The following is a 25,905-nucleotide window of genomic DNA, read 5'->3' on the forward strand; positions in this document are numbered from 1 at the left end:
AATTATTGCTCTGCAATTGCAATATTTTTTGCAGTTTCTGTTAGTCCATTGTCAACCCACACCATGAAACAATAATTAACTGTATGATCACTAAATTACTAGATATTACCTTAGACAAAGTTTAATTGCTTTCCAGTACTCCTCATTGATCCAGTAAGTTCAGGACTGATAAATGAAAGTTCTGCATATAAGGCACATAATGACTTTGTTACTAAGATCATCCATAGCACTGGTTCCCAAAGTGGGCAATACCACCCACTGGGGGGGGGGGGGCTGGAATGATCCAGGTGGACAGTAGGAGCCTTGGGTGCAATTGAGGGGCATTGAATAAAAATAAGGGGGTGGTGGAAGCATAAATAAAGAAGAGTCCAGAACCTATCTAAATCAGCCTTTTCCTGCCTTCTCCTGGCCTTCCCTGGGATCAGGGAGGGAGGTGGAGAGGGGTCCCCACAGCCAATCACAGCCATGCATTTGCAAATTGCAAAATACATGTGCACCCTTGTAAGGGTGGTGTCGCTGCTAGGCTATTGTGTGGTGGCTGCTGCTGGCCTCTGGCTTCAGGCCAACAACATCTTTCTTTACTTACAACATCTTTCTTTTTGTCACGGCATCTTTTTGTCCACTTCTTGAAGGTAGATTTCCAGGTGGGCATTAAGTAATTTTTTTTTCTGAAAAGGGGGTGGTAGGCCAAATAAGTTTGGGAACTTCTGATCTATAGCCTAGATTGCTTTTAAAAGGATCAGACAATTTCATGGAGTATAGATTTATCAGTGGCTATCAGTCATGAGAAAGAAATACAACCTTCATATTCAAAGGCAGTATATTCGAAATACAGTGGGTACTAAGGGCAAGCAACAACAGGTAATGGCTCTCTGTGTCCTGCTGTGCATGTAAGCTTTCAAGTGGCCACTGTTAGATGGGCCTTTGGACTGATCCAGCATGGGCAGTTTTTAGCCTACATGTTGGTAGGTGTTATAATTGATCTTTTACAAGTTGCTTAGAGACTTCTGTAAAAATATACGTGCCCACTAGCTGCAATATATAGATTTACTTGTACTCTTCTTCACATTAAGATAAGAATGCAGGGCACTTCTTCTCTAGCAAGATTATTCTGATCTCAAAACGTCTGATAGTGGTCCAAAACTAGTTTCAAATTTGGCTGCTGAGTGTACTGTTTTTTGGCTTCACTAATTTTTGTAGAATCTGTACCAAGTCACATTTTTATCAGCCAGAAACTACCTTAAACTTTAGATCAGGTCCAGTAATGCAGAACAATTAACAATTATTATCCCATTTTCTTAGGTTAATATCAAATTACTGTGTTCCCTCCAGAACTGGTTGGCTTCTACGGACACTGAGAAATGCTCTGAAGATAACCTGCAGATTCGGTTACAAAGTCAGTCCACTCCTGAAAGAGCTCTTCCACGGAGGCTGCCTCACCACCATATTCGCCTGGGAGAATCCTGGGAAAGTGTTGTTGGAGAGTCTGTAAATAGTTACTCCCATGCATGTGGACCTGCCATGAGAAGAAATGTTTACCTTTTTTTTTTTTGCACAGTTTGTTCTGCATGTCAAAATGTGTTTCTACGGCCCCGGTCACACGGGCAGGAAACTGCGGTGGGGAAGCGTGGCTGTTTGCCCCGGGGCAAACTAACACGCAGTTAAGCGATCAGACCTCCTGTGGAGGTTCTGTAGAGGTACCGTGGAGCTTCCGTGGTTAGGGAGAGGTGTCGATCACATCACACGCCTGCGCGCAATGAAGAAGCGCGCGGCGCGGCGAACTGGTTTTCTTTTTTTGTGTACACTACGAATGCGCATGCTCCGTTGGGTGCGTGTGCGCAACCACGGAGACTTGGGGGAAAACAAAACCTTTTCCGCAAGGGGTCATGGGCGGGCGCCGGATGCCACCGGAAACGCGATCAGACGCCCGCCCTTGCCCCGCAGTTTCCGGAAACTAGTACCTCCAAGGTACTAGTTTTTTGCTGCGCGTTTTCGGCAGGAAGCCTCGGTTGTGCCACGGAAGCGCTACGCTTCCCAGATGTGCTGGTGAGATCGCGCCCGGAAACTCCGCCTGTCCTCCGTATCTCTTGCGTGGCTAATGTTGTGTGTGACCGCAGCCTACATTGTGCAATGGACGCAGTTAAAGTCAAGTGTCAGATGTGAAAACCAAAGTATACACTCAAATTCACTAAAACATTTTGCAGGCAGCCCTATTATAAATGGCAAAATAGTGCTAAATTTAAAGGGAAAACTAGATATGATAGCCACAGAACCATGTGTTAGAATCACATTGTCCCTGAACATCTGTAGGTAAACCTTACCCTCTTTAAGTTAAATAATTTAAAATCTTTAGCTGGGTAGAAGACAAAAAGAAGAGAGATTGGATTTATACCCCACCCTTCACTTGGAGTCTCAGAGCAGCTTACAAACTCATTTCCTTTCCCCTCCCCACAACAGACACCCTGTAAGGTAGGTGGGGCTGAGAGAGCTCTGACAGAAACTGCTCTTTTTCAAGAACAGCTCTGGCAGAACTATGGCTTGCCCAAGGTCATCCAGCAGCTGCAAGTGGAGGAGTGGGGAATCAAACCCGGTTCTCCTAGAGTCTGCACATGTAACCACTACACCAAACTGGGCACAGTATGTTATTGTCAGACTTGGAGATAAGGAGAGAGTTGTGCAGGAGGGAATCAAACTTGCAGGACAGGAGATTTTGCTGCAATGGATGGGATCGCATTCTTCATGGAAGGAGTTTACAGTCCAGCTCCTTGTGGCTGAGTTTGGAGCAGTTGTGAGAAATGTCTTACACCATTTAAATCTGGGTTGCATCCCTTCATGGAGAACAGGGGCTTTGCAAGGACTATTGCAAGTTTAGTTGAAACGAGTGGGATTGTTCAAGTGTTTAGAATCAAAGTATGATTACTTCTATGAAGCTAACTATTTATGCTAAAACCCATCAGTGTATTACAAATACAGGAATATATCTTATGTCTGGTTTACATGTGAAGGGGATGAAGGTGGCAGAGACCTGAGGGATGTTACAATAAAGTTTAGTACTTCGCACTGCAGGTGGCGTTATCATGGAGGATCACATTTTGGAATGCCTGCAGTCAAAACCAATAGGGAACGCAAAGGAGAAGGGTAGAATTTATATGAATATTTAGCTATATAAGGTTGTAATCTTGTTAAAGCAGTTTGTATGACACCCATTCTTGGGTTTTTAGAGGTTTCTTTACTTTACTCTATAGTATGTAGTCCCTTTCCTATTTTTTCATGTAGTGTTTAGTTTTAGAAAATGCAACAAAAAAAATCCCCTTCGGGGGGCCCAAAAAAAAAAAGAGAGAGAGAGAAGGGTAGAATTTTATCTCCTGCTGTGCTAGTTTTCCAGATACAGTTCCCTACAGAAGGTTCCTCTTTAGATAAAGACATTTTTGCTGATATCCCTTGCAAGCTGCTCCTAGAAAGTGATATTATTCATGAAAATACATGTATCTTAAAAGTCATTTCTCTTTCATCACTGTGGTTCCAGATAATACTTAAAAACCTTGTCAGGCTGAGTTACAAGTCAGCACATTAGTTGTATACTGTCCTCTAGAATGCATGTCTTTCTACCATAAGTGGCATATTAAGGGGGGCAGGGAGTAGTCTGCCCCCGGTGCAGCTTGAGGAAGACCTTTGAAGGGTGCCCTCGAAGCCAGTGTCATTCAGCATCCTGCTAAAGGTCTTACCTTTTATTTTTTAAAATGCAGTTCTAGTTGCAGCCTCTAGGGGTGCAAGGAAGTCTGACTACAGCAAACAGCATGCTAGGGTTGGCTACACTTCCTGGCTTTCTCCAACACTGAAGCAAACTTACTTAACAACAACTGATTGCCAGCCTAAAGCTCATTTTCTCCAATAATTCAGCCTTTCTCACTTCCTTTCCTTGCACCCGGCTCAGCCAGATCTTGCAATGCAGTAGTTAGGATGCTGCAGCAAGATAAAACAACCTTTCCATCTCTTGATTTCTTTCCCTCTTTTCCACATGTTTCTCATTTATTTCTGTCCTCCTTCACCTAGTTTTTCTGTGTCCTCCCCCCCCCCATTATTGTCACTTCTTGGTCTCAAGGCCTTCTCATCTAGAGTTACCAGATGTCCTCTTTTTATTTATTTATGTATTTATTTATTGTTTCTATTTGTATCCCACCTTGCTGGACACACTGGCTCAAGTCAGCTAACAGGACATGTCTGCAGGAACTAAAAAACGATCTATAAAGGGGGGGAGTGGAAGAAAAAGTGTTGAAATCTGTTTTGAGAGACTTACCAGAGCATTGATAGGCACATAGGCGAAATTCAGAGACTTTAGTTTTTATACAAGTAAACAATCTACAGACATGGCGGGGAAGAAGACGGAGAGAGACAAACTAGCAAAAGTGAAAGCAGTGGGGAACACGAGCCCCGACTGGAAGAGGGCACTGAGTTCTCCAAAATGTTGGCAGATTCCTTGCGCCCTCTGCTGGACCAGATGACTAACATTAAACAGCAGCTGACAACTCTAAATCAGAATCTGACAGCAGCTCCAACTGACTGAGACTTTAAAAATGACAGAGCAAACAGCTGAGAAGGTGACAGAAATAGACGCCAACACTAAAAAAGTTAAGAAAAAGGTGCAAAAGCTGGAAAAGAAGCAAGCTTCGGAAGAATTTTACAGCTGCAAATGGAGAAAGCAAATTTTGTCCTCCTGTTCCAAGGAATTAAAAGACGAGAATGTAAAGCAACTCTTGAGTGAAGCATTAGCCCCAGTTACGGATTTGAAAGTGGAATATCTTGTAAACGAAATGGATGTGGTCTACAGAGTTTATTCCGTGTACATCAAGAAGAATAATCTGCCTGGGGAGATAGTGGTCAGATTCTCGAAGAGGCACGTGAGGGATTTAATCCTGAAAGCAACTACAGGGACACCCTTAAAAATCGGGGACAACATTATCAGGGTTTTAAAAGACATCCCATATGAAATAAGGCAAAAGAGGAAGAAATACATAGACTTAATCTTTTTTCTACAAACAAATAGCATTGCCTACAGATGGCAAATTCCAGAAGGCGTCAGTTTTAAACTACATGATAAAAAAGAAAAGATTGACTCTGTCTTTAAAGCACGTGAGTTCCTGAGAGTGCAGCTGGGAGAGAAAGCCGAGGATGCCAAGGAAGAAGATGACAGCAAATCCAGTGGCGAATTGGACTCGGGGTCTTCCGATGGGGACTCTATTTCTGATAAGGGAGCAGCTGCACCCATACGTGCATATCAATTGAGGAATAGAAAAGATAAAACAAAGTGAAGGCTGAAGGACTCTGAATTGTGCCTTAAAATTCTGTTTTTATAATGGATGATGCTCTTGCATTTCTCTTTAAACAGTTAAATTAATGGATAAAAAGATAAATAATTTAGCATAACCAACTATGTTCAAAGTAATACTAGCAATTTAAGATTAATACTTATATAAACTGTTGTTATGATCTCCTATTCTTGGGGTTTTAGTTATTAGTGGTTTTCTTTCCTTTCTCCCTAGATGTAGTTCCCCCTTCCTATTTTTCCGTTGTAGTTTGTAGTTTATTAAAAAATGCAATAAAAAATCCCCTCCAGGGGGCCAACCCCCCCCCCCAACAGATGAAAATGTCCTCTTCTTGTCACAGTTATCAGTTGTTTGAAGTAGTCAGCTGGGAAATATGTCCTCTTTTTTTGCTTTTCAAAATATGGTAACCCTATCTAGTCCCTGTTCTGCTTGGTGACAGAATGTATTTGAGAGTAGTATAGTAGCAAAGCTTTGTTGCTGGGCACTGTACATTGCACTGGTTTTGCTGGGCTTCCACACATACACACCCTGGACTGCGATTCTGTGCTTGACATCAGCTGGCATTGCCACAATGGCACTGGGTTCTGCTGGGCACTTTGTGATTGCACTGGTACTGTGCTGGGTACTCTGTACATTGCACTGTTTCTGCTGTGATTGCAAAAATGCCCCCCCCCCCCGCCTTCAGTTTCTACTGCAGAGATTCTCTGGTTTGCCTTTAGTCCTTTGGTAACAATGGAGGATGGGAGCACCTTCTTTGGAGGGGGCAGTGTGTTTCTTAACATCTAGTCTGCTGAAACTTGTGGTCACTATTTTGTGATGCTTTGGTTAGTGTTAGTTAGTAAAAAATAAGTACAAAGGCAGACTCCTAGCTCTCAAAAATGCCTTGTAGATGTTCAAGACACTCAGCTCTTGGGCTTAAAAATTGAGAACAGAAACCCTCCTAACTGTCTGCTCAGAACATGAGTGGTGTGATGGTGTTGTTGTTGTTTTTTGCAACCAAGTCACAGCTGACTTCTGGTGATCCTGTAGAGTTTTCAAGGCAAGAGACGTTCAGAAGTGGATTGCCATTGCCTGCCTCCACATCAGCCCTGCTTAGCTTCTGAGATCTGATGAGATCAGGCTCGACTGGGGCTATCCAGCTCAGGGCCCCTCCTCTATACAACAAAATTACTTTCAGGAATAATCATGAAATAAAACAAATAATAATAATGGCCAGATTTAGGTGGGTAGCTGTGTTGGTCTGAAGCAGCAGAACAAAGTTTGGTCTTAAAGGTGCCACTGGACCCAAACTTTGTTTCAGTGGCCAGAAAAGAAACAAAGACAGTGAAAATGTTCTTTTATTTAACTTCGTATATGTAATTATGCCAGTAATTAAAAAAAAAAATCAAATCCCAACATGCTGTTCCATCACGAGAACCAGCATGATGTAGTGCTCAAAGTGTTGGACTAGGATCTGGGAAATACAGGTTCAAATCCCCACTCATGCCATGGAAGCTTGCTGGATGACCTTGGGCCAGTCACATTACTTTCAGCCTAGCCCTGACCTGGATGGCCCCAGGATAGCCTGATCTCATCAGATCTCAGAAGCTAAGCAGGGCCGATGTGGAAGCAGGCCATGGCAAACCACCTCTGAATGTCTCTTGCCTTGAAAACTCTACAGGATCACCATAAGTCAGCTCTGAGTTGTTGGGAGGGGGGAAGAGAGGAGGGGGATGTTAAAAAATTATCCACCCTGGACACCAAATAGGCTAGGTTCGCCTCTGGATGGTGTAGTTGTTAGTGTGTCAGATTATGACCACCAAGACAAAGGTTCAAATACCCACTCAGTCATGAAATTAACTGGATGACCTTGGGCCCATCATTCTTGCAGCCCAACTTATATTACAAGTATGTTAGGATAAAACAGAGATGGGGGAGAACCACGTACACTACCATGTGCTATTTAGAGGAAGGACAGAATACAAATTTGATTGATAAAATAATTGTGAACTTGTATCCAAATCCACCTTCACGAAAATACAAAGCTTAGGGGTTTGGATCTGAAAGTCATTTTCCATCAGTACAAGGAGAGGTTTTTGCCAGTCCTCCGCCAATTACAGATCCTACTTCATTAATCATGCTGTTCCTGAGAGTCCCCTGTTCTCCAGCAGCAGCATTTCAGGAATTGGCAAAAACTGCCTCAGTTTTCCACTGGTGGTTGAGACTGACTCAGGTTGGAAGAAAATGACTTTCAGATCCAATGCATAGACATCATTAGAAAAGTATGGGGTGTCCTTTCTTGTCTAGAAATGAGGGAAAAGTTAAGATAATAACATAAGAATTTTACAGAATAAATATTTGCATTCACTCACCCGTGCCTTGATTTTTTCAGAAAGAAAAGGCTTAATTAGAGCGAAGACTGGGTGGAAGAATAAAGGCTCATTAATCAAGTGGATGCCACGAACCTTTAGCGGAAAGGAATCCTGCCAAGAAAAAACAAAACAAGACAAACAGATTAAGCATAGTAAAAGAACAGAGGCTCATAATTCTGATGACCACATTCACATAGGTTGGCTTCAAAAAGGTAGTATACTCAACAATGATACCAGCAATGAGAGTCAATGTAGTTGTGATGGGCAGTAAATGGTTAATGGTGTAAACTAGTCTGAGAACCCGGTTGAGTGAGAGGGGATTTAAATGGAATTCTTCAGTTGAGAGAGTCAGTTAGGAGTGGTAGTTGAGAGCAGCAGTTAAGAACTGACAGTTGACTGGAAAGGAAGACTAAGGGAGTGAAGGGATAAAGAAGGATCCCCATTCAAGCCTGAGGGAAATATCTCCTAGAAAAAAGGGGGGGTGATCCCTATCCAGTCTGAAGGAGAGGATCAAGAAGGATCCTGAGTTAGAGAAGTGCGAAGCTTAGCCCATTCCTAACAAGTATGAGGGAAATATCTCCTAAAATATGGGGGTGATTCAGAGCCTGCGGATAAGGAAGGAAACTGGAACTTGTTTGAATGGTCCTGCTTTCACCAACTTAAGTGTCTGTGAGACAAAGAAGCTTATGCTTGTGTATTTAAGCAGAGAGTGGCAAGAAATCTCTCTCCTCAAGTTTTAAAGACCTGTCTGAATAATAGAAAGTTACTTGTTAGTAACAAATTATCTTGTGTTTATTTGTATACAAAGTTATCTCATTCCTGTTGTCTGCTCATAAGTCCTACACCTGATTCCACCTGACCATTTCTCCTCAAAGTTAAATAAAACAGTTGTTAGTTTTGATTTACCTTCAGCCTCTTGTGCATCAATTTCAAAACAGGACATAAGGATTTTAGTCTTTCCCCTAAATTCCCTAGGCTGGATTCGGTAGAACAGCCAGGGGGAGGGGTGAAAAAAAAGGAAAAAGGGTCTTTTTAGCCAAAAAGAAGATAAATGGAAATCCTGCAAGGGAGGGCGAAATTGTTATAGTGGTATACTGCTGATAGTGTTGAGCTAGGTTCTGGGAGACCCAGGTTTGAATCCCTGCTCTGCCATGGAGGTTCACTAGATGACTTGCGCTAGCCATATTCACTCAACAGAGCTAACATCACAGGGTTGTTGCTGTGGAGATGAAATTGAGAAGGGGAGAATGTTGTTGTCTGATTGGGGAGAAAAGACCTAAGTAAAATAATAACAACAACAACCACCACCACCACCACCACCACCACCACCACCTGCTATTCTGCCTTGTGTTGATTTCCCTGCCAATCCCATCTAGAATAACACCATTCAAATGTCACTGAAAGCCTGGGATTCATCTGCTTCTCTTTCATTCTGCAAAAATGTGTGTAAGTGCTTTTTTCCAAGCATTCAAACTCACTGTGAGCACAGCAGCGATCCTCTTGGCCACCCCTGGAGAGATCTGGAATGCATGAGCAAATCTCCATCCTTGGAGGTCAAAGATAACTTTGACTCCATTCCGTTGTGTCTCTACTTCCCTCACAATAAGTTCAGATGTGATAAGACTTACACGAAACACATCAAATGCTGTAAACATTTTTGGGTCCCATTGTGCTAAACAACAAAAAGAAGAGGCATGTGTAAAATAAACACACATCCCCACTGATGGCAATAGGAATGAACTGTGAGGGAAAAACCCTAGTTGCTTAGCTTACCTGGGATATGAACTGGCTATGAGGATAAAGTGCACAATAAAACAGTAGTATGGAAGATAAATTATTTCTTTAAAACCTCATATATCTCAAAATCACGTTCATATTAAATACATTACTTTATCTTTCACAAACTTATTCTAAATTGTCAGAACAAATATTTCATGCCAGCCAGCCATTTAAGTATTTTATAATCAATCCTATCCCAAAGCCCTACACATCATCTTTGGCTAATGTCATACACTTATCTACTAGCATTGCTTATTTGTTCCAGATAGCCTGGCTGATTTATCTTAATGAAGGACCTCTGTTTCAAGCAGTAACTGTTTCTTAGTCTTCAAATAGGAGAATAGGGTTTCCCGCCCCCAACAGTACACAAACAGCTACTGCCACCTCACTGTGAATCATAAAAGTCTTTGCCTTTACTCCACCTGGAAAGGCTATGACAGTACAGAAGAGGAATGAAAGTTTTGACTCCTTGTCTATAATTTCCCAACAAATAGCCAAAGATGCACCTTGGTGTCCTCACCAAATGCAATCACTATATACACTCTTACCATGCAATCCTAGGAATTTCAGACAGCCAGGGCTCTAGTCGGGGGGGAGCTCTCAGGTACGGAGCTCCGGAAGAGAACCTCTAGGGGGCGGGGCGGTCACGTGGTGAAGCCCCGCCCCCTTCTTTACCCCGCCCTCTGCTTCGATCCTCATTCCGTTTGGGAATGAGGATGAAGCAGGAGGGTAAGTAGCCGGGCCTTCTGACACACTTCCGGTGATGTCAGGGGGTGTGGCCTTCTGTCACTTCCGGTGATGTCAGGGGGCGTGGCATATGCAAATAAGTTATGCTAATGAGCTCCGGCAGCTCTTTTTCTACAACAAGACCCCTGCAGACAGCCTATATATTCCGTTTCAGGAACTGTTCACTAACGGTTTCTGTCTGTCATTTCAGACAGAACCATTTTAGTAATGGTTCCCCGAATGGAATATATTTACCCTTACATACAGAAACGCTTCTGTCCCATTCGAGAAGCATGGCTGAAGCATTTTTACTACAAACTACTTCCAACTGGTCTTTAATTCCTTCTGCCGCTTCTGAAGCACTATGGGGTGCTGTGTAAAATGCCCCTGTAGTGCTTCCTGCGATGACAGCTCTTTCCGTGCCCTTTTTCTCCCCACGCGCGATCATCCTTTTTTTTATGTTCTATTGGGAGTGCTACGGCGCGGCAGCAGGACTACAAATCAGCACCATAGCAACCCCATCGAGACTCCATTTAAATACACTGATATTCGCTACTGCATCTCAGCATGGATTTTAAAAGGTAACTTCGGAGCAGACATTGTATTTATCATGTCTGTTTAAAGATTAAATCACCGAAAATAGCAATATGCACAAACGTTCCAGGACAACATGAAAAAGGAGGAGGAGGAGCTTTACTAGTTTGGGCTTTGATGAATTAAAAAGCACCAGAATACCTGGGTTTCAAATTGTCTGGTCCCCCCCCCCACGTTTGAATTCTGTATCCAGTGAGTTCCTTGTTTCTAGGGGACAGCAGTAGCAAACATCAGTGTATCTAAATGGAGTCTAGGCATCTCAATGGAGTTGCTATGGTGCTGATTTGTAGTCCTGATTCAGTGCCATAGCGCTAACAATAGAATGTTTTTTTAAAAACCACCCTGTCAGGGGGAAAATGGCGGGAAAAGAAAGTGGCGCAGTTTTAAATGACAAACCGCTTCAGAGACGACTCCTTACCGGAAGGGAAACGCTGTGTGAAACGGCCGTCCCTGTACCGGTTTAGTCCATGACGGTACAATAACAGTTTTAAAAGGGTAATGTGAAATTCCCCATAATCACACCATTCTAAGCTCATAGACTTTAATGGATTCAGGCAGGTAGAACTTTGCTTTGATTTACTGTATACTGAAATGAACGTGAACAGCATATGTTCATAAAGAGTTTTTATAATCTGTGGATTACTAGATTGGTAGCTAATTTTATGTTTAAAAGTGAACAGTCATAATGTAAATTTCTTAGGGTGAATACCTGAAACATTGACTAAAACACAATGATTCCACAATAGGAGTGTAACTGAAGAAGTGAACAGCTCAACCTATAGCAACTGAGGAAGTTAGCAGTGACTCACAAAAGCTCATACCCTGCCACATATTTTCTTAGCTTTTAAGGTGCTACTGGACTCTTGCTCTTTTCTACTGCTACAGACAAACACAGCTACCCATTTTGATCTATAACAAAAGCTACTTACCAATTCTATAAATTATAACTTTACTCCCTGCTGGATCCCTCTCTTTTAGAACTGCATGGTAACCAGCATTCAGAAGACCAAGAACAGAGGAAGGCCGTAGATCTGCACTTAATTCTGGGCATTCAGCTCTCCAGGTATTATAGTTCTTCAATAACTGGGACAAGAAATAGCCAAGAGGGAGAAATATCAATTTAATTCAAATATCACAGTAGTCAGTTGTGAAAAAATCCTTGTATGACAGGTCTTTATATCTCTGACATATATCTCTGACATATATACAAACATAAAAACAAAATAATATGACATACAACCATAGGTAACTTTTCCCATTAAATATTTACACTGTTACATTGAAAATAATTCAGAATGTGAAGATCCAGGTTTTCTTACAAGGAGATTTTAATAAGCAATGATCAAGCTTACAGAAATAGCAGGCTAAGCTCCCATCCGCTGGGTCTTGAACACACACATACACACACACACACACACATATATAGCAAAACTTAGCTAGACCTCGAGACAATTTGCATAGTTAAAACCAAACATATCCTAATTACTGGCTTAGAGAATGCTTAGAGGGGACATGATTGCAGTCTTCAAGTATTTGAAGGGCTGTCATGTAGAAGATGGAGCAGATCTATTCTCTCTTGCTCCGGATTGCAAGACTAGATCTAATGGGTGGAAATTACAAGGGAGTCGTTACCGGCTAAATATCAGGAAAAACTTCCTAACTGTAAGAGTGGTTGAGCAGTGGTTGAGCAGTGGAACAGTCTGCCTCAGGAGGTGGTGGATGCTCCTTTACTGGACGTTTTCAAGCGGAGGCTGGACGACCATCTTTCGGATATGTTGTAGGCCTATCTTTTGGCTATACTCCTGCAGAGTGCAGGAGGTTGGACTAGACCTGCAAGGTCCCTTCCAACTCCAACATTCTATGATTCTAAGTCAAGAAATCATTAATCAAGCTATCTCAAACACTAAGATGAGCCAGGTCATCTCACACCTGGCATTGAGTGGTGAGAGGAAACAAATCACGCTTTGAAGATAAGAGCTGCTAACAAGCATAAGAGAAGAATATTTTCTTGGAAGCGACCTGATGGCCGTCCCTTCACAGAACTAAAGGTCAAGCACCAGCCTGTAACAAAGATGGAGTTACAAAGGCTATACAGAGTGTGACATGGTTTTTGTTATTGAAGGCTTCCTGGGATGCTGGAAATCCTTAGAGGCACTAGGATTACAAGAGATGCAACACTCCTATTTTATACTATGTAATAGCTCTAATGCATTCCATTCTCAAAATTGTGAATGCTTAGGATTCTACCAGCCAAATGGAACAGAATTTCCATCTGATAGGGAAACAGTGTTTTCCCCAATTACTCCCAGCTCTCATGTCTGGAAAGTTCTGGATACTTGCACCCTGATCGTATGCATGAATCTTGAAACTAACTCCTACTTTATTCAATGGCACTTACTTACAAGTAAGTGTGCACAGGACTATAGCCTTAAAGCATGTGATGTTGTCTGTATTCTTGCAGGAGAACAGAAATAAATCTGTCTTCTCTAAGCAAATATAATTCTGTAGTACATGGGAGTACTACATAATTTTGTATTATGCTTTTAGGCTGTATAAAGGTTCTACCTAGTAGCATATCAATACATTTTAGCTTTTGGAGACCTGCAAGAAACATGCAGGGAGAAGGCATTCCCCCCCCTTTGTTTCCTCCCATTTCCCCCTACTTTTCAACTTCTCACTCTTTTGCCATCCTGTCACCCCATCTCTTATTCTCTCCCCCATGCCTATCACTCTCTCTGTCCCTATGCCATCACTCTCATTTTCTCTCTTTCTGCCCCCCCTACCCCAGCACTCTCTCATTTTCTCTCTGTCTGTCCCTCCCCAGTTCCCCTCAGTTTGTGTAGTGGTTAAGTGCGCGGACTCTAATCTGGGAGAACCGGGTTTGATTCCCCACTCCTCCACTTGCACCTGGCTGGATGACCTTGGGCAAGCCATAGTTCTGATAAGAGCTGTTCTTGAAAAAGAGCAGTGTCTGTCAAGAGCTCTCTCAACCCCACTTACCTCACAGTGTGTCTGTTGTCGGGAGGGGAAGGGAAAGGAGTTTGTAAGCCGCTCTGAGACACCTTTGGGTAGTGAAGAGCAGGGTATAAATCCAATCTCTTCTTCTTCTTCATAGCCACTCTTGGCAGCTTGCTTGGGTTAGCCAGCAGAGTCTTCTACCCTTCATGGCTTGCCCTGAGCTGCTCCAGGTAAGCCAGCAGTCTCCCCACCCCCCACCACTCTCTGTGGCTTTCTCGGAGCAGATCCAAAAGAGCCAGCAGACCCCCCCCCACTGCTCTCTGCCACACCCAGAGAAGCTCCGGGCAAGCCAGCAGACTCTTCCCTCCCCCTGCCATTCTCTGTGACTGACCTGGAGCTCCCCCCAACACTCTCTGCGCCTCACCCCAGACTCTTCTCTCCCCGCGCTGCTCTCTATGGCTTGGCCACAACTGCTCCGGATGACCCACCAACCCCCCCCCTTCAGTGGCTTGCCTGACCAGGACTGTTAAAGGTAAGTGTGCTGTATGCTTGTGTGCACACACTTTTTTTTTCTGGGGAGCGTTTGAACTCCCCAATGTTTTTTTTCCCCCTGTCAGATTTTTCTGTAAACGTAGGATTTCCCCAAATTAGCTGAAACATCTGTTTTGGGCAAGTGTGCCCCCTATCTGTGGATTTAACTATCCGCAGATAGGGGACACTCTTGGGAATTATATATATAGATTATAGCAACCAGTTAGTATGCAGTAAACATATGGATTTCAAACAGGAAATAGAATTTAAATTAATAATCCACCCTGGTCTTTTTTCTCGGTTTAAATAATCTCAATTAAACCAACAGGTCATAAGAAAACAAACAAAATATGTAAATATAAATATATACAGTGCAAATAATCAGAATACAAAGTTTCGCATTAAAAGGTAATATTATTAAATGCCATAGACAGGAATTTTACTACTGCAAGAGTCACATTTGGATCAGTGTCTGCTAGTAACTTGGCTATAACCTCTTATTTTGCAACAAAACTCAATTTTTGGATATAAATTGTAATCCATTTATCACGGGCCAAAGTATATTTGTTACAATCAAAAAAGAAGTGCAAGATGGTATCTAAATCCCTGGATTTACAATCACAAAGCCACTCAGAGAAAGAGATTCCTGAGAACCTGCCTACTAGTTCCCCTAATAGTATGACATTTAGTCTTGCCTTGGAGAATAATATTCTACAAGGGGGGACCCGCGATACTCGCGGGGTGGGGGTGGGCTTTTTCTCCTCCCCCCCGGCTCCGAAGTGAGGGCCGGATTTAGCCTCGCCGGTTCCTCAAGCAGTTTCGACGCGGGTTTTGTCCAGAGAAGGGCCCCACTCCACACTACACCCCGCCCCTTCCTGCAGTCTGAAAGGGCCCAGCCCAGCCGCTGCTCTCTCCCAGCCAAAATACTCTATGTCTCACGTATTTATTTTTCACAATTCGCATCGTTACTCAATTCAAGGGCATAACACGTCACCTCTCCTCCCCAGAAACTGCAATCCACCCTTCACCTGATTCCGCGCCACTTCCATCGGCGACAACAGCCCTGAGGAGAATCTCTTTCTAACGACGGGGCACAAAAAGCGGAGGCGGGCGGGTTAATTTATAAATTTGCCTCCCAGCAACCACTTTGGCGGAGGAGGGAGTATTCTGCGCATGCGAAGGATGGGCGAGAAAGACGCGTCGCCGCTGCCATCACTTGTAAGGGCTTGATGCAGATGAGATTAGGGGACGGCGAAGCATTTACTGCCAAATCAATCATGGCGACCGACGGTAGCTGTGAGGGGGCATTTCCGTGACCTTTTGAGACGTGTGCAAGGAAGAGGCGGTTCGGCTGAGACCCGGGGGTTTCGTGCATCCCTTGTATATCTCTTGTGTTGTAGGACCATGCATAAGATGCGTCCCCTTTACCACTCGCTGTCGCTGTTCTTCCCCAGAACACGCAGAAGGGTGGCTGAGCCCTGGTGCAAATGCATTTCCAACACGTCGGCATTTAATGCAGCCGCAGCCCCTGCAGGTGGGTGGAGCTCGTGAAAACACAGTTTTCGCAGCGCCTGAAGCGCCTGAAGCTGCGCTGGTTATTTTACCCCGGTGGGGGTCTGCATATGTCATCACAACAGCCCTGTGAGCTAAGCTAACCCAAGAGATTGACTGGCCCAAGATCTCCCATTAGGCTTCGCAGCTGACTTCAGTTCCTCAGTTCCGGTTTGGCGGCGGCGGCGGCCTTCACAGAGCGTTCCCTGCACATGCGCAGGGAATGCTCTGTAACTTTTGGGGGGATTTAAATATCCCCCCGATATGTTTTCAAAGTTTTTCAATTTTTGTGCACACGTGGGGATCGCCCCACGTGTGCACAAAATTTAGATATCCGCACGCACGGGGCCACTTCAGTATTAGATATATAGATATTTGGAGACCATTAGAAACTTACAATAGGCAGGTCAAGTCTTTGGAATTGACAGACCCAGATAATACAGGGAATATACCCTTCAAGCTCTGCAGTCAGTACATTTATCAAAATGTAATATACTGGATTTGATCAGTTTACGTGCAGAAGGATATTCCATTTGATTAAAGAGCTCCGGGGAAAAGCCCATTCTCTGTAGTCTATCATCAACTAATTTTACCCATGAACTTTGGAAGCCATCCTTAGCTTGTTGCGCAGAGCGTGTGTAGTGGTCCACAGACCAGTCTAAGCCAAGGCAGCACCTTAGCAGACTTTCCAGCCTCCCAGCTCTTACCAGTTCTTTGCTGTTCTGCCCCTCTATAGTAACCACACTGCACAGTCCAGTGGTACACTATATACAAGGGTTTATTCACAGAATATACAATCAAAGTGCTTCGCCAGACGCTTGTTACCTCCGAAGAGAACGTACATGGCTTCTGTACAGACTTATATACATAGCAGTACCAATCAGCAACAAGCTGAGTCATGGTGACTGCACACTGTCCAGTGCCAGCCACAACCGGTTAGAACAGGCTTATCAGTCCACCTGCTGATAGGTAGCTGTCACCGAACTGTCAGTTAGATCCTAGTGATCTTCCTGCTGTCAGATTAACTTCCAACATAGCTAGATGGTACAGGTAGCTCTCCTCTGTAGAATAAAAAAATTAGTCTAAAAATGAAGGTTGCTATCCAAGCTTTGGCCTCCAGGGAAGGTTCAGCACATTCCAGACAGATATCTGGACTAGGGACACACACAAGAAGATTTGACAATGAGCATAGGAGAGATATTAGGCAGGAATCATATTTGTCATTGACCTTAGCTATAGACAATGGCACACCATATAATACTATAGGAACTACCATCACCTGAAAAGCATAGATACCAGCAGGTACATAATTACCTCTTGTGGTCTGAAAAAATCTCAACAGGGCTGATGAGTGTATTGATACTAGCTTCTTCGCAGTAGAAATATACTTTGTACTGGACAAATTATAAGAGAAAAGAAGACCTATATAACGAAAAGTGTTCATTTGGGAAATTGAATGGCCACTCATGACCAAAGTAACTGGTGTGATGGCGTAACCTTATGAAACCTTATGATCATTTATGTCTAAGGACTCCTGGGAACAGTAAAGAGCAAAAGCATTCAATAGGCTACTTAGCCCAATATGTGACAGAGATAATAATAAGGCATTGTCAGCATAAAACAGATTAGAAGTAGAAATTCGAAACAGGTGGGGTGGGTGAAAACGTTTACCAGAAAGGTGACTGTCTGTATCATTTATACAGAGGTTTTAAAGGTAAGGGGCCAAATGTCAATCTTGCCAAACACCTCTTTTTATTTTAATCTTTTGGTCAACTGACCATTGTTCCCACATCTCAACCATGCAGTATTGTTTTGATATATTAATGTGAACTCATAAGCAATATATTTTCCAGATGTAAATAATTGTTCGGGAGGGAAACTGACATGGTATAGACCAATCTTGTCAGACCTTGGAAGCTAAGTAGGGTTGGTACTTGGAAGGGAGACCACCAAGGAAAACTCTGCAGAGAAAGGCAATGGCAAACCACCTCTGCTTCTCACTCATCATGAAAGCCCCTTGCTGGGATTGCCATAAGTTGGCTGCTGCTTGACAACACTTTACAAACATAAATAAGTTTTCACAATAGTAATACCAAGGAGCATCATTATTGTTCTCATTGTTCATTTAAAAAATCCAGTCTCGATTACAACAGTAGTTGCTGCAATTATAATAAAAGAAAGTTTGCAGCAATGTTCTAGAAAAGGTAATGCAGAATTCATCAATATTACATACCGATAAAGGTATTACCTAACCAGAGAATGGGGAGAGGGCTATGTTATTAAGTATACCCTTATTTAACTGGAAAAATATTGAATGATGGCAGTAGAAAGTGCCATCAAGTTGCAACTGACTTATGATGACCCCTTAAGGGTTTTCAAGGCAAGAGAATAACAGAGGTGGTTTGCCATTGCCTGCCTCTGCGTAGCAAACCCTAGACTTCCTTGGTGATCTCCCCCATCCAAGTACTAACCAGGGCCAACCCTGCTTAGCCTCAGAGATCTGACAAGATCAGGCTAGCCTTGGCCATCCAGGTCATGGCAAAATCAATCTAATCTTTCAGAACATTTTAACATTTAAGGTATTTTAGCCTGTTATCAAATACATTTTAGTAATCTACTGCATAAGAATTTATCAACAGCTAAAGGATGCAATTATGCCAACTGCAAACATAGCCATGGAAGTGAGGAAGTCACTCTCTAACCTAACATTAACCTTTGAAAAACAATCTTGGGTTGGGTCCATATCAACTTTCTTGTAACTTTTCATTACTTTTATTTATTTATTTTGTCCTTTTCTGTTCTGGAGCACTCTTGGGAGTTGCACGATTCTCTCCCTCAAGAAATGTGATATTTGTGTAATTGTACACATGCACCTACTAAGAAATTTGATTTAGTTCCCCTATCAACATAGTTATTCCTTGCCATATTTTAGCCATCAACATAGTTAATCCTAGGCATTCTAATTTGCCAAAGTAACCAACACAGTTCTTCATTTATAAAAGATGTGTAGTTTTCTAACATAATTCCATCCCCCGAGTATGTTGAATTGGTTTGAAGAAACCTTTATACTAAAAAACAAATAAACAACCCTCTTGGCTTTTTATAGTTTAATGAATAATTGCTAGTGGTCTAGTATGCCACATGACTAATACTTTCAACAAGTCCCAAAAGTACTATAAAATGCATATAACATCCTTATCTTCATATGCCACAAAGCTTTGGAGCTGTGTATTACATTAGACCGGCCTTTACAAACTGCTTGAATGCCACAGTGTTACATCTTCCGTAGATGAGGGACTCAGCAGGAATAACTCCTTTCCCCTCGCTTGAATGTAATCCCCATTCATCCATGGGTCAAAGAGAAAGATTCCTACTGAGTCTTCCACTTTACTTAAATAAACCATCTTTTATATTTTATTCAAAACAGCAGATATACACACTGATTTGACTATTATCATCACTGTGTTTTCAACGTGTTCCAAAGTTAGAATCAATGAATTAGAATGAATAGATTAAAAGTCAATTGTGCTGTTGGGAATTTTAGTTTAGTTCTATGATCGCTTTGCCCCAGTGACTTGTGGCTATCTGCAAAGGGCAGAACAGTGCAACTGCAAACTCTTTATGTTAGACATATACTCTGCAAAGATTGTCCCCCCCCCATGTACTTTGCAAAAATACCTTATCTGCGACCTGCTTCCTATTGAAGATTATATAAAAACTACAGTCACAGTACACTCCAGTGGTACTATATTCTCAATAGAGACGGTGGTTCAAGTTAAGCTTGCAAGATCAATATGGGTATTATTATAATACATAGTTACATTCTTTGAATTACTAGACTCCCTGGGGTCTGTCTGGAGTGGAGGCAGTTGTTTAGTATTCCCAAACAGAAAATCAGATGATGAATGCAACAAATTGGTAGGAGTCCAGTTATTATTGCCACATGTCACTTTCAGTTGTGAAGGTTATATAGCAATGAAACAAAACAGCCTCCCTGTTCTATCAGTTTTGAAAATATGCATGTTATCTGAGAGACAGGAGCAACCAATAGATCACATATCACTTTTGGCTAGGTCTAACACAGGCGTAACCCAAAGCCTCAATGTACAAGAACTATGGTTCTGTCACAGTATCTCAAACTATTCTCAAATGCTGTTCTCTTCAGCTCTGTATTATGAAAAGTATTCAAATTCTGGCTTCTGTGAGCAATGTTCCCTCTAAGCTGTCGAGTCTTGTGAGCAGAAATTCTACTTTGTGAGCTACTGGCATTAAAATTGTGAGCAGGCAATTTGGCTACTGCATAAATTAGTTTGCTCTGTAGCCATCCCTTCCTGAGCTAAGACAAAAATGTGTGAGCCGGAGGCTAAAAAAATGTGAGTTAGCTCACACTAACTCAGCTTAGAGGGAACACTGGCTGGGAGTAAGAGGCTCTGTTTTCCAAAAAGGAGGGAGATGGCATAGCTTTCCCCACAAAGCAGTAGGCTATATGGCCACCCTGTCACTGCTGAAAGAAGTTCAGTAATGGAGTTACCACAACCTATGCCTGTTCCCAGCTACCAACTGAACTGCTCCGAGTTTGCATTTTAATTGCTGAGGGGCTAGAGGCAGCTCCGAAAAACTGAATATAAACTATCTTATCTTCTGAAAAGAAGGATTACTGTTGTTTCTAAACTAGATTCTTATACGGGCAACCAGGAAAACACCACCACCAAAGATGTTATCTTTCCCAAATATGCCAAATTCCCAATATGTAACAGTTGTACACATGCCCTTGCACACACACAAGTGCATTTCCTCCCTGGGCCATGCCTTCTTCATCCACCACTGCTATTCCCTGTGTAGGTATAATTATTTATTTACTTCATTTATACTATGCCTTTCTCCCCTATGGAGACCCAAAGCAGCCTACATTGTTCTCCTCTTCTCCATTTTATCCTCACAACAACCCTGCAAGGTAGTTTAGGCTGAGAGCTCCTTGTATCCTCTCTAAAGTAAAACCTTAGTGAACATCTCCCCTACAGTGAAAAAATATCCACATCTGCACCTTTCCCATACATTACACAGAAAGGATTAGAGAGACAATGGATGTGTGAGTTGGTGTGGCAGTTAGTGCTAAAGTAGTACTGGGGAGACCAGAGTTGAAATCTTCAGTCAACAATTAAATTCACTAGGCGGCTTTGGGCCAGGCAGTATTTCTCTCAGCCTAATCAACTTTACCAGGGTATTTGGAAAGATAAAACGAAGGAGGAAAGAGTTCAATGTGCTGCGTTCAGGGGAAAGGGCAGTTCAGGATACAAAGGCCATAAGCCAGCAGAGGGAGTCCTTTTCCTGCTCTCTAACCCCCTCCCCACTTCTCCACTGTGAAGCAGCCACAGTCTTTTATTTGCATTCTGACTTAGGGCAAGTCTGCATTGGCTCTTCCCTCCTTGTTTTACCAAACCCACCTTGGAACAGAAAGTCCCCTCTGCATTGCATGCGGCTTTCACTTTCTTTAATCATAGGGTTTTATGGTACCTTCTACATAGATCCTACATAGGCAGGAGCTGCGGTGGCTCAAGTGGTTAAGACGCTGAACTGCAGGCTGTGGAAGGTCGGTAGTTCAGCAGCTTGCGAGTGTGCCATGACGGGCTCCCGTCTCTAGGTCCAGCTCCTGCCAACCTAGCAGTTCGAAAGCAAGAAATTGCAAGTAGATAAATAGGTACCACTTCAGTGGGAAGGTAACAGCGCTCAGTGCGCCTTGGTGTTTAGTCATGCCAGCCACATGACCACAGAAATGTCTTCGGGCAGCGCTGGCTCTTCGGCTTTGAAACGGAGATGAGCACAGCAACCCTAGAGTCGGATTCGACTGGCTTTCGAGCAAGGAAACCTTTACCTTTTTACACAGATTTATGGTCATTCAGGCAGGCAGTACCACGTTGCCCCAGGGTATTTGAATGCGGTTTTGAGCTGCACCTTTTCCTCAGTGTTGAGAAAATGTGAAGCGAATCGCCCCTCTTTTATCAGCCCGTTGGGGAAATTCGGGCCCAGGGAGAAGAGCGCGCTCCACACACCCACACTCTCTTTCGACCTGTTGAGCGCTCCCTGCAGGACCGGGCCGGGCGAGCGAGGCAGAAGCCGCGTGTGAAGGCAGCCCGCGGGCTCCGCGCTGAGCGATTCTTGCGCGCCCCCTTCCTCAGCCACCGTGAGAGCCCAGGCGGGTCTGCAGTTCCCAAAGACCTACAGTGGCAGAAGGCACGGCGGGCGGGCGGGCAGCCTGCTCGCGCCGGGCTCCTCCTGCTGCTTCGCGTCCGGGCGCGCCCTTTACCTTCCACGCCTGCTCCAGGTGGAAGTCTCGAGCTCGCAAGAAGCGCACCAGGAAGGTGTCCGAGAGGGCCAGCGGCCACGGCTGGAGACGCTCCTCGTCGGCTCGGCGCCGGAGTTCAGCCACGGCGCCTCTCACAACGGGCGCCTCGTCGGGCAGCAGGTTGAGGTGGTTCCCCGGTAGGGTCGGCGGCTCCTCTGGGCTCATGGCAGAGAGTGCTGTTGCCGCCGCCGCGGGCCCCGGAGAAGGAGAGGAAAGGTCGGGGGTCCCGCCGCGACACCCGCTTGACTGGAGCGCGGACAGAGCTGGCCTCCTCTCGGGCCCTCCTGCCGCGCTGCGTCATGTAACAGAAGAAAGAGCAGCAACCGGCCCGACCAGACCTACCACCGAGCCTGCGACGCTGCCAGAGGCACCTCGGAACAACGCCGGGCCCGCACCTCCCCATTGGCACGCAGTCAGCCAGCCGGTCAACAAGTCCTCCGGCCAGCCTGAACGCCGCCTGCGCCTCCCCGGACTGGGGTGGTCCCGGCCGGGACTGACGTCACGAGGGAAGCGCTGTGGGTGGGGAAGGGACACCCTCCACCGGGCGAGGAGAGGCTGAGACCCTCGAGTTCGCCACAGATTCACGGCCTCACACCTAGATCACTGCTTGTGGACTAAACCACTTGATCCCGGGGTAGGAGGGGAGCTGTTCTTCAGTAGGGCTGCACATTCAGGCCTACCGAGGGATTTAACCTGAGCTGGGAATCGCCAGGATTTATGCCACCCACCTTTTGATATCAACACATCCCATAGACATTGTCAGCATAATCTTCCCCTATACTCTTGTTGTTGTTCAGTCGCACAGTCGAGTCCGACTCTTCGTGACCCCATGGACCAGATCACCCCAGGTCACCCCTATACTCTCCTTTGTGTCAAATGTTCAATTGTTAACTTCTTGGGGACAGGCATCTGTTGACTTCCTGTTAGTCTTGCGCAGCAACAGGCACACTGATGGTAGGATATCAATATATATTTAAATCAGCAAAGCCTCAGCTCTGTGACATAGTAATAATAATAATAATAAATGAGTGCAGCTGAGCATGTATAAAGCGGCTTTCCCTTACCAGCTCACACCCTTAGCACAGCAAAGCTATCTTGCATCTGGACTCATGAAGGGTTTTCTAGAGAAAGGATTCTGAACCTGAGCTCTGGACGCTTCCTTTATAGAAGTAAAGTACCAGCTGTGAGTCTTCATTTATCATAATCACACTATCCCACTTCCAATCAAGACCCACCCACCTTTCCCATTCTTATCTGAAATAGATGAGAACATAAGATGTAATGTATCCATCTCAGACCGCATGCGTGGCCATTTCGCCACGCGATCAGGCGACGCGATCGAGCTTCGCTCTCAGTAATAATGGGACAAGCGGATCCTAGCCGGCACCTATTGGCAGGCTAGGCTCCCGGCCGAGAGCCTACCAGTCCAACACTCTGTGTCACACAGTGGCCAAAAGTACCAGGTGCCACCAGGAGGTCCATCCAGTGGGGCCAGTAGTCCAGAAACCCTCCCACTGTTGCCCCCTCCCCAAGCACCAAGAATACAGATTCCAAACTATTAGTGATTTCTAATCTGAAACAGCAGAGTGTAATACTGAGTATATGGCATTGTTTAACCCTTCTGCCTTTATCAAATATACCTTTCAATAATTCACCATCCTGCATAGGATGAGTATGGATTACATAGGGTACATCGGCTCTCAAAATAAGGTTTGCAAATCCTAAAGGTTTTCTGATTTTTAGAAGAAAAGAAGAAGAGATTGGATTTATAACCCGCTGTTCCCTTGGAGTCTCAGAGCAGTTCCCTTTCCCTCCCCACAACAGACACCCTATGAGGTAGGTGGGGCTGAGAGAGCTCTGAGAGAACTGCTCTTTCAAGGAAAGCTCTTGTCAGAATTATGGATTGCCCAAGGTCATCCAGCAGCTGCAAGTGGAGGAGTGGGGAATCAAACCCGGTCCTCCCAGATTAGAGTCGGCATACTTAACCACTACACCAAACTGGCTTTTTAGTGTTCAGTCCCCTCTTGAGCAGGGCATGTTAGGGAGTGTGCGGTGCTGTTTTTCAATTTCTTCTTAAACTGCTGGTCTGGAACACTTTTAGCAAACAAAGCATTTAGCAACTTTTGCGTTACACTCATATGTTTAGTATTTTTCTAATTTAAGAGGCTACTGATTCAAGAATTGCTATGTTCAGGGTAAAAATAGGCTGAGGAAAAGATCAAATAAAAGTTCAAACTGCCAGTACCATGTTTTTCATTATGCCACAGCTGTGCGTTTTATGATTTTTTAAAACTGGGTGCTCAATCTGGCCATCTTTAGTTTATACCCCTGGGAGTCATACTCAAAATTCTCTGCTGCCTTTGCAACTTGTCAGGATCTCTGCTGCACAAGCAACCACATGTTGAAGATGCTAATTAATTCAGGTTTCCTGGCATTTGCAACAACCTCTGAAAAGCAGAGAAGCAAATTTGCAACAAATTCTATATAGCAATATATATGTCTTTGTATCTGTTCCTTTTACATGGTTTCCTATCTGTGGGGCATAATGATGTAAAACAGGGGTACAGCCCGTGAGCTGGAAGTGGCCTGTCCAGGATTCTTATCCTGCCTGTAAGCAACTGGTGTGTGAGAGAGAAGGCAAGAGGCTGCTGGGGGGGTGGGGGTGAGGTGTGTGTAGTCAAGCTGTCAAGAAGTAGAAAGGAAATGGCTAGGTGGTGGGGCTAATAGGGCGAAGTAAAATAGTAGGGGAATGGCAGCAAAAGTGGAGTAAGAGGTGTGGGTTTTTCCCCTTCCCCTTCCTTTGACTGCAGCTCAGTGAAGATTGGCAAAGCCATTACATGGGGGGTGGGGGTGGAGCCAAGTAACTGGTGTTGCCACTGCTGCACCAACCAGCTTCCTGTTTTTCAAATGGTGACTGTGAGGGGAGTTAGTGAGAGCAGGTGTGTGGTGCAGTGGTTTGCCAACAAAGGGGCAGGGCCGGCAGGGGAGAGAGGAGGAGGAGGGCCAGCGCATGGATTGGGAGGCAACTGGGCTGTCTTGTGCATGCTATTCTGAGGTGAAAGACGTCTCCGCCTCAGAAGCAAGTGGAGAAGTAAAGGGAAAAAGGGGTGCTGCTGTTACATTTATGTCAGATCCGGCTTTCATAACTAATGAGTTTGACACCTCTGAATTGTAAGACTTCCGATAAAGTGGTTTTCATGTGTGGCATTGGTGAGAAGATATCAATCCATTGAGACATTCTCTTCTGTAACGGCTGAAATATAGATACCTTCTTTAAAGGGCTGCTTTGCACAATGTGACTATATTTTGGTGGTAAACTCACAAGCATAGCCCAGTGTGAAAAGACCAGTAATTGCAACATCTTGGAAACTGATTTGCAGGCTGTGGTAACTGGAAGTTATGCTGGTCATAGGAATTTCACAAGAACAAAAGGTGAAATAAGAGGTGATGCAATTGTTTACCAAGACTTGTAAAAATACACATATAAATCACCATAAGCACACTAGAAAAGGCATTTATTGGTTCAGTAACAAGAGATAGATGAATGTGGATGATCATATAAATGGTCTTCTATACTTTATTAATATCGATGTTTTGAAAGCCAGCACTGCATAGTTCACTTTTATTTCAGTAAATAACATAATTGTTGTATCATTCATGTACATCTAATTAAACACTGCATTAATACACCAAACCATAAATATTTACGCTGTTATCAAAGTCATTCTTCAGCCACTGACTTTAAGAA

General features: G+C 44.0%; 1 protein-coding gene across 1 annotated transcript; it reads right to left on the reverse strand.

Moving 5' to 3' along the window:
- Positions 1-1,345: 1,345 nt before the first annotated feature.
- Positions 1,346-22,371, reverse strand: TTPA (tocopherol (alpha) transfer protein). Its single transcript, XM_015411702.1, has 5 exons — positions 22,119-22,371; positions 11,704-11,857; positions 9,154-9,347; positions 7,676-7,786; positions 1,346-1,516 (listed from the first exon to the last, which is right to left on the reverse strand). The coding sequence occupies exons 1-5, from the start codon at positions 22,320-22,322 to the stop codon at positions 1,346-1,348; spliced, it is 834 nt and encodes a 277-aa protein (XP_015267188.1). The 5' UTR covers positions 22,323-22,371.
- Positions 22,372-25,905: the final 3,534 nt, after the last annotated feature.

Source organism: Gekko japonicus, unplaced genomic scaffold (assembly GCF_001447785.1).
Source record: "Gekko japonicus isolate JY-2015 unplaced genomic scaffold, Gekko_japonicus_V1.1 scaffold130, whole genome shotgun sequence".
Taxonomy (NCBI): domain Eukaryota; kingdom Metazoa; phylum Chordata; class Lepidosauria; order Squamata; family Gekkonidae; genus Gekko; species Gekko japonicus.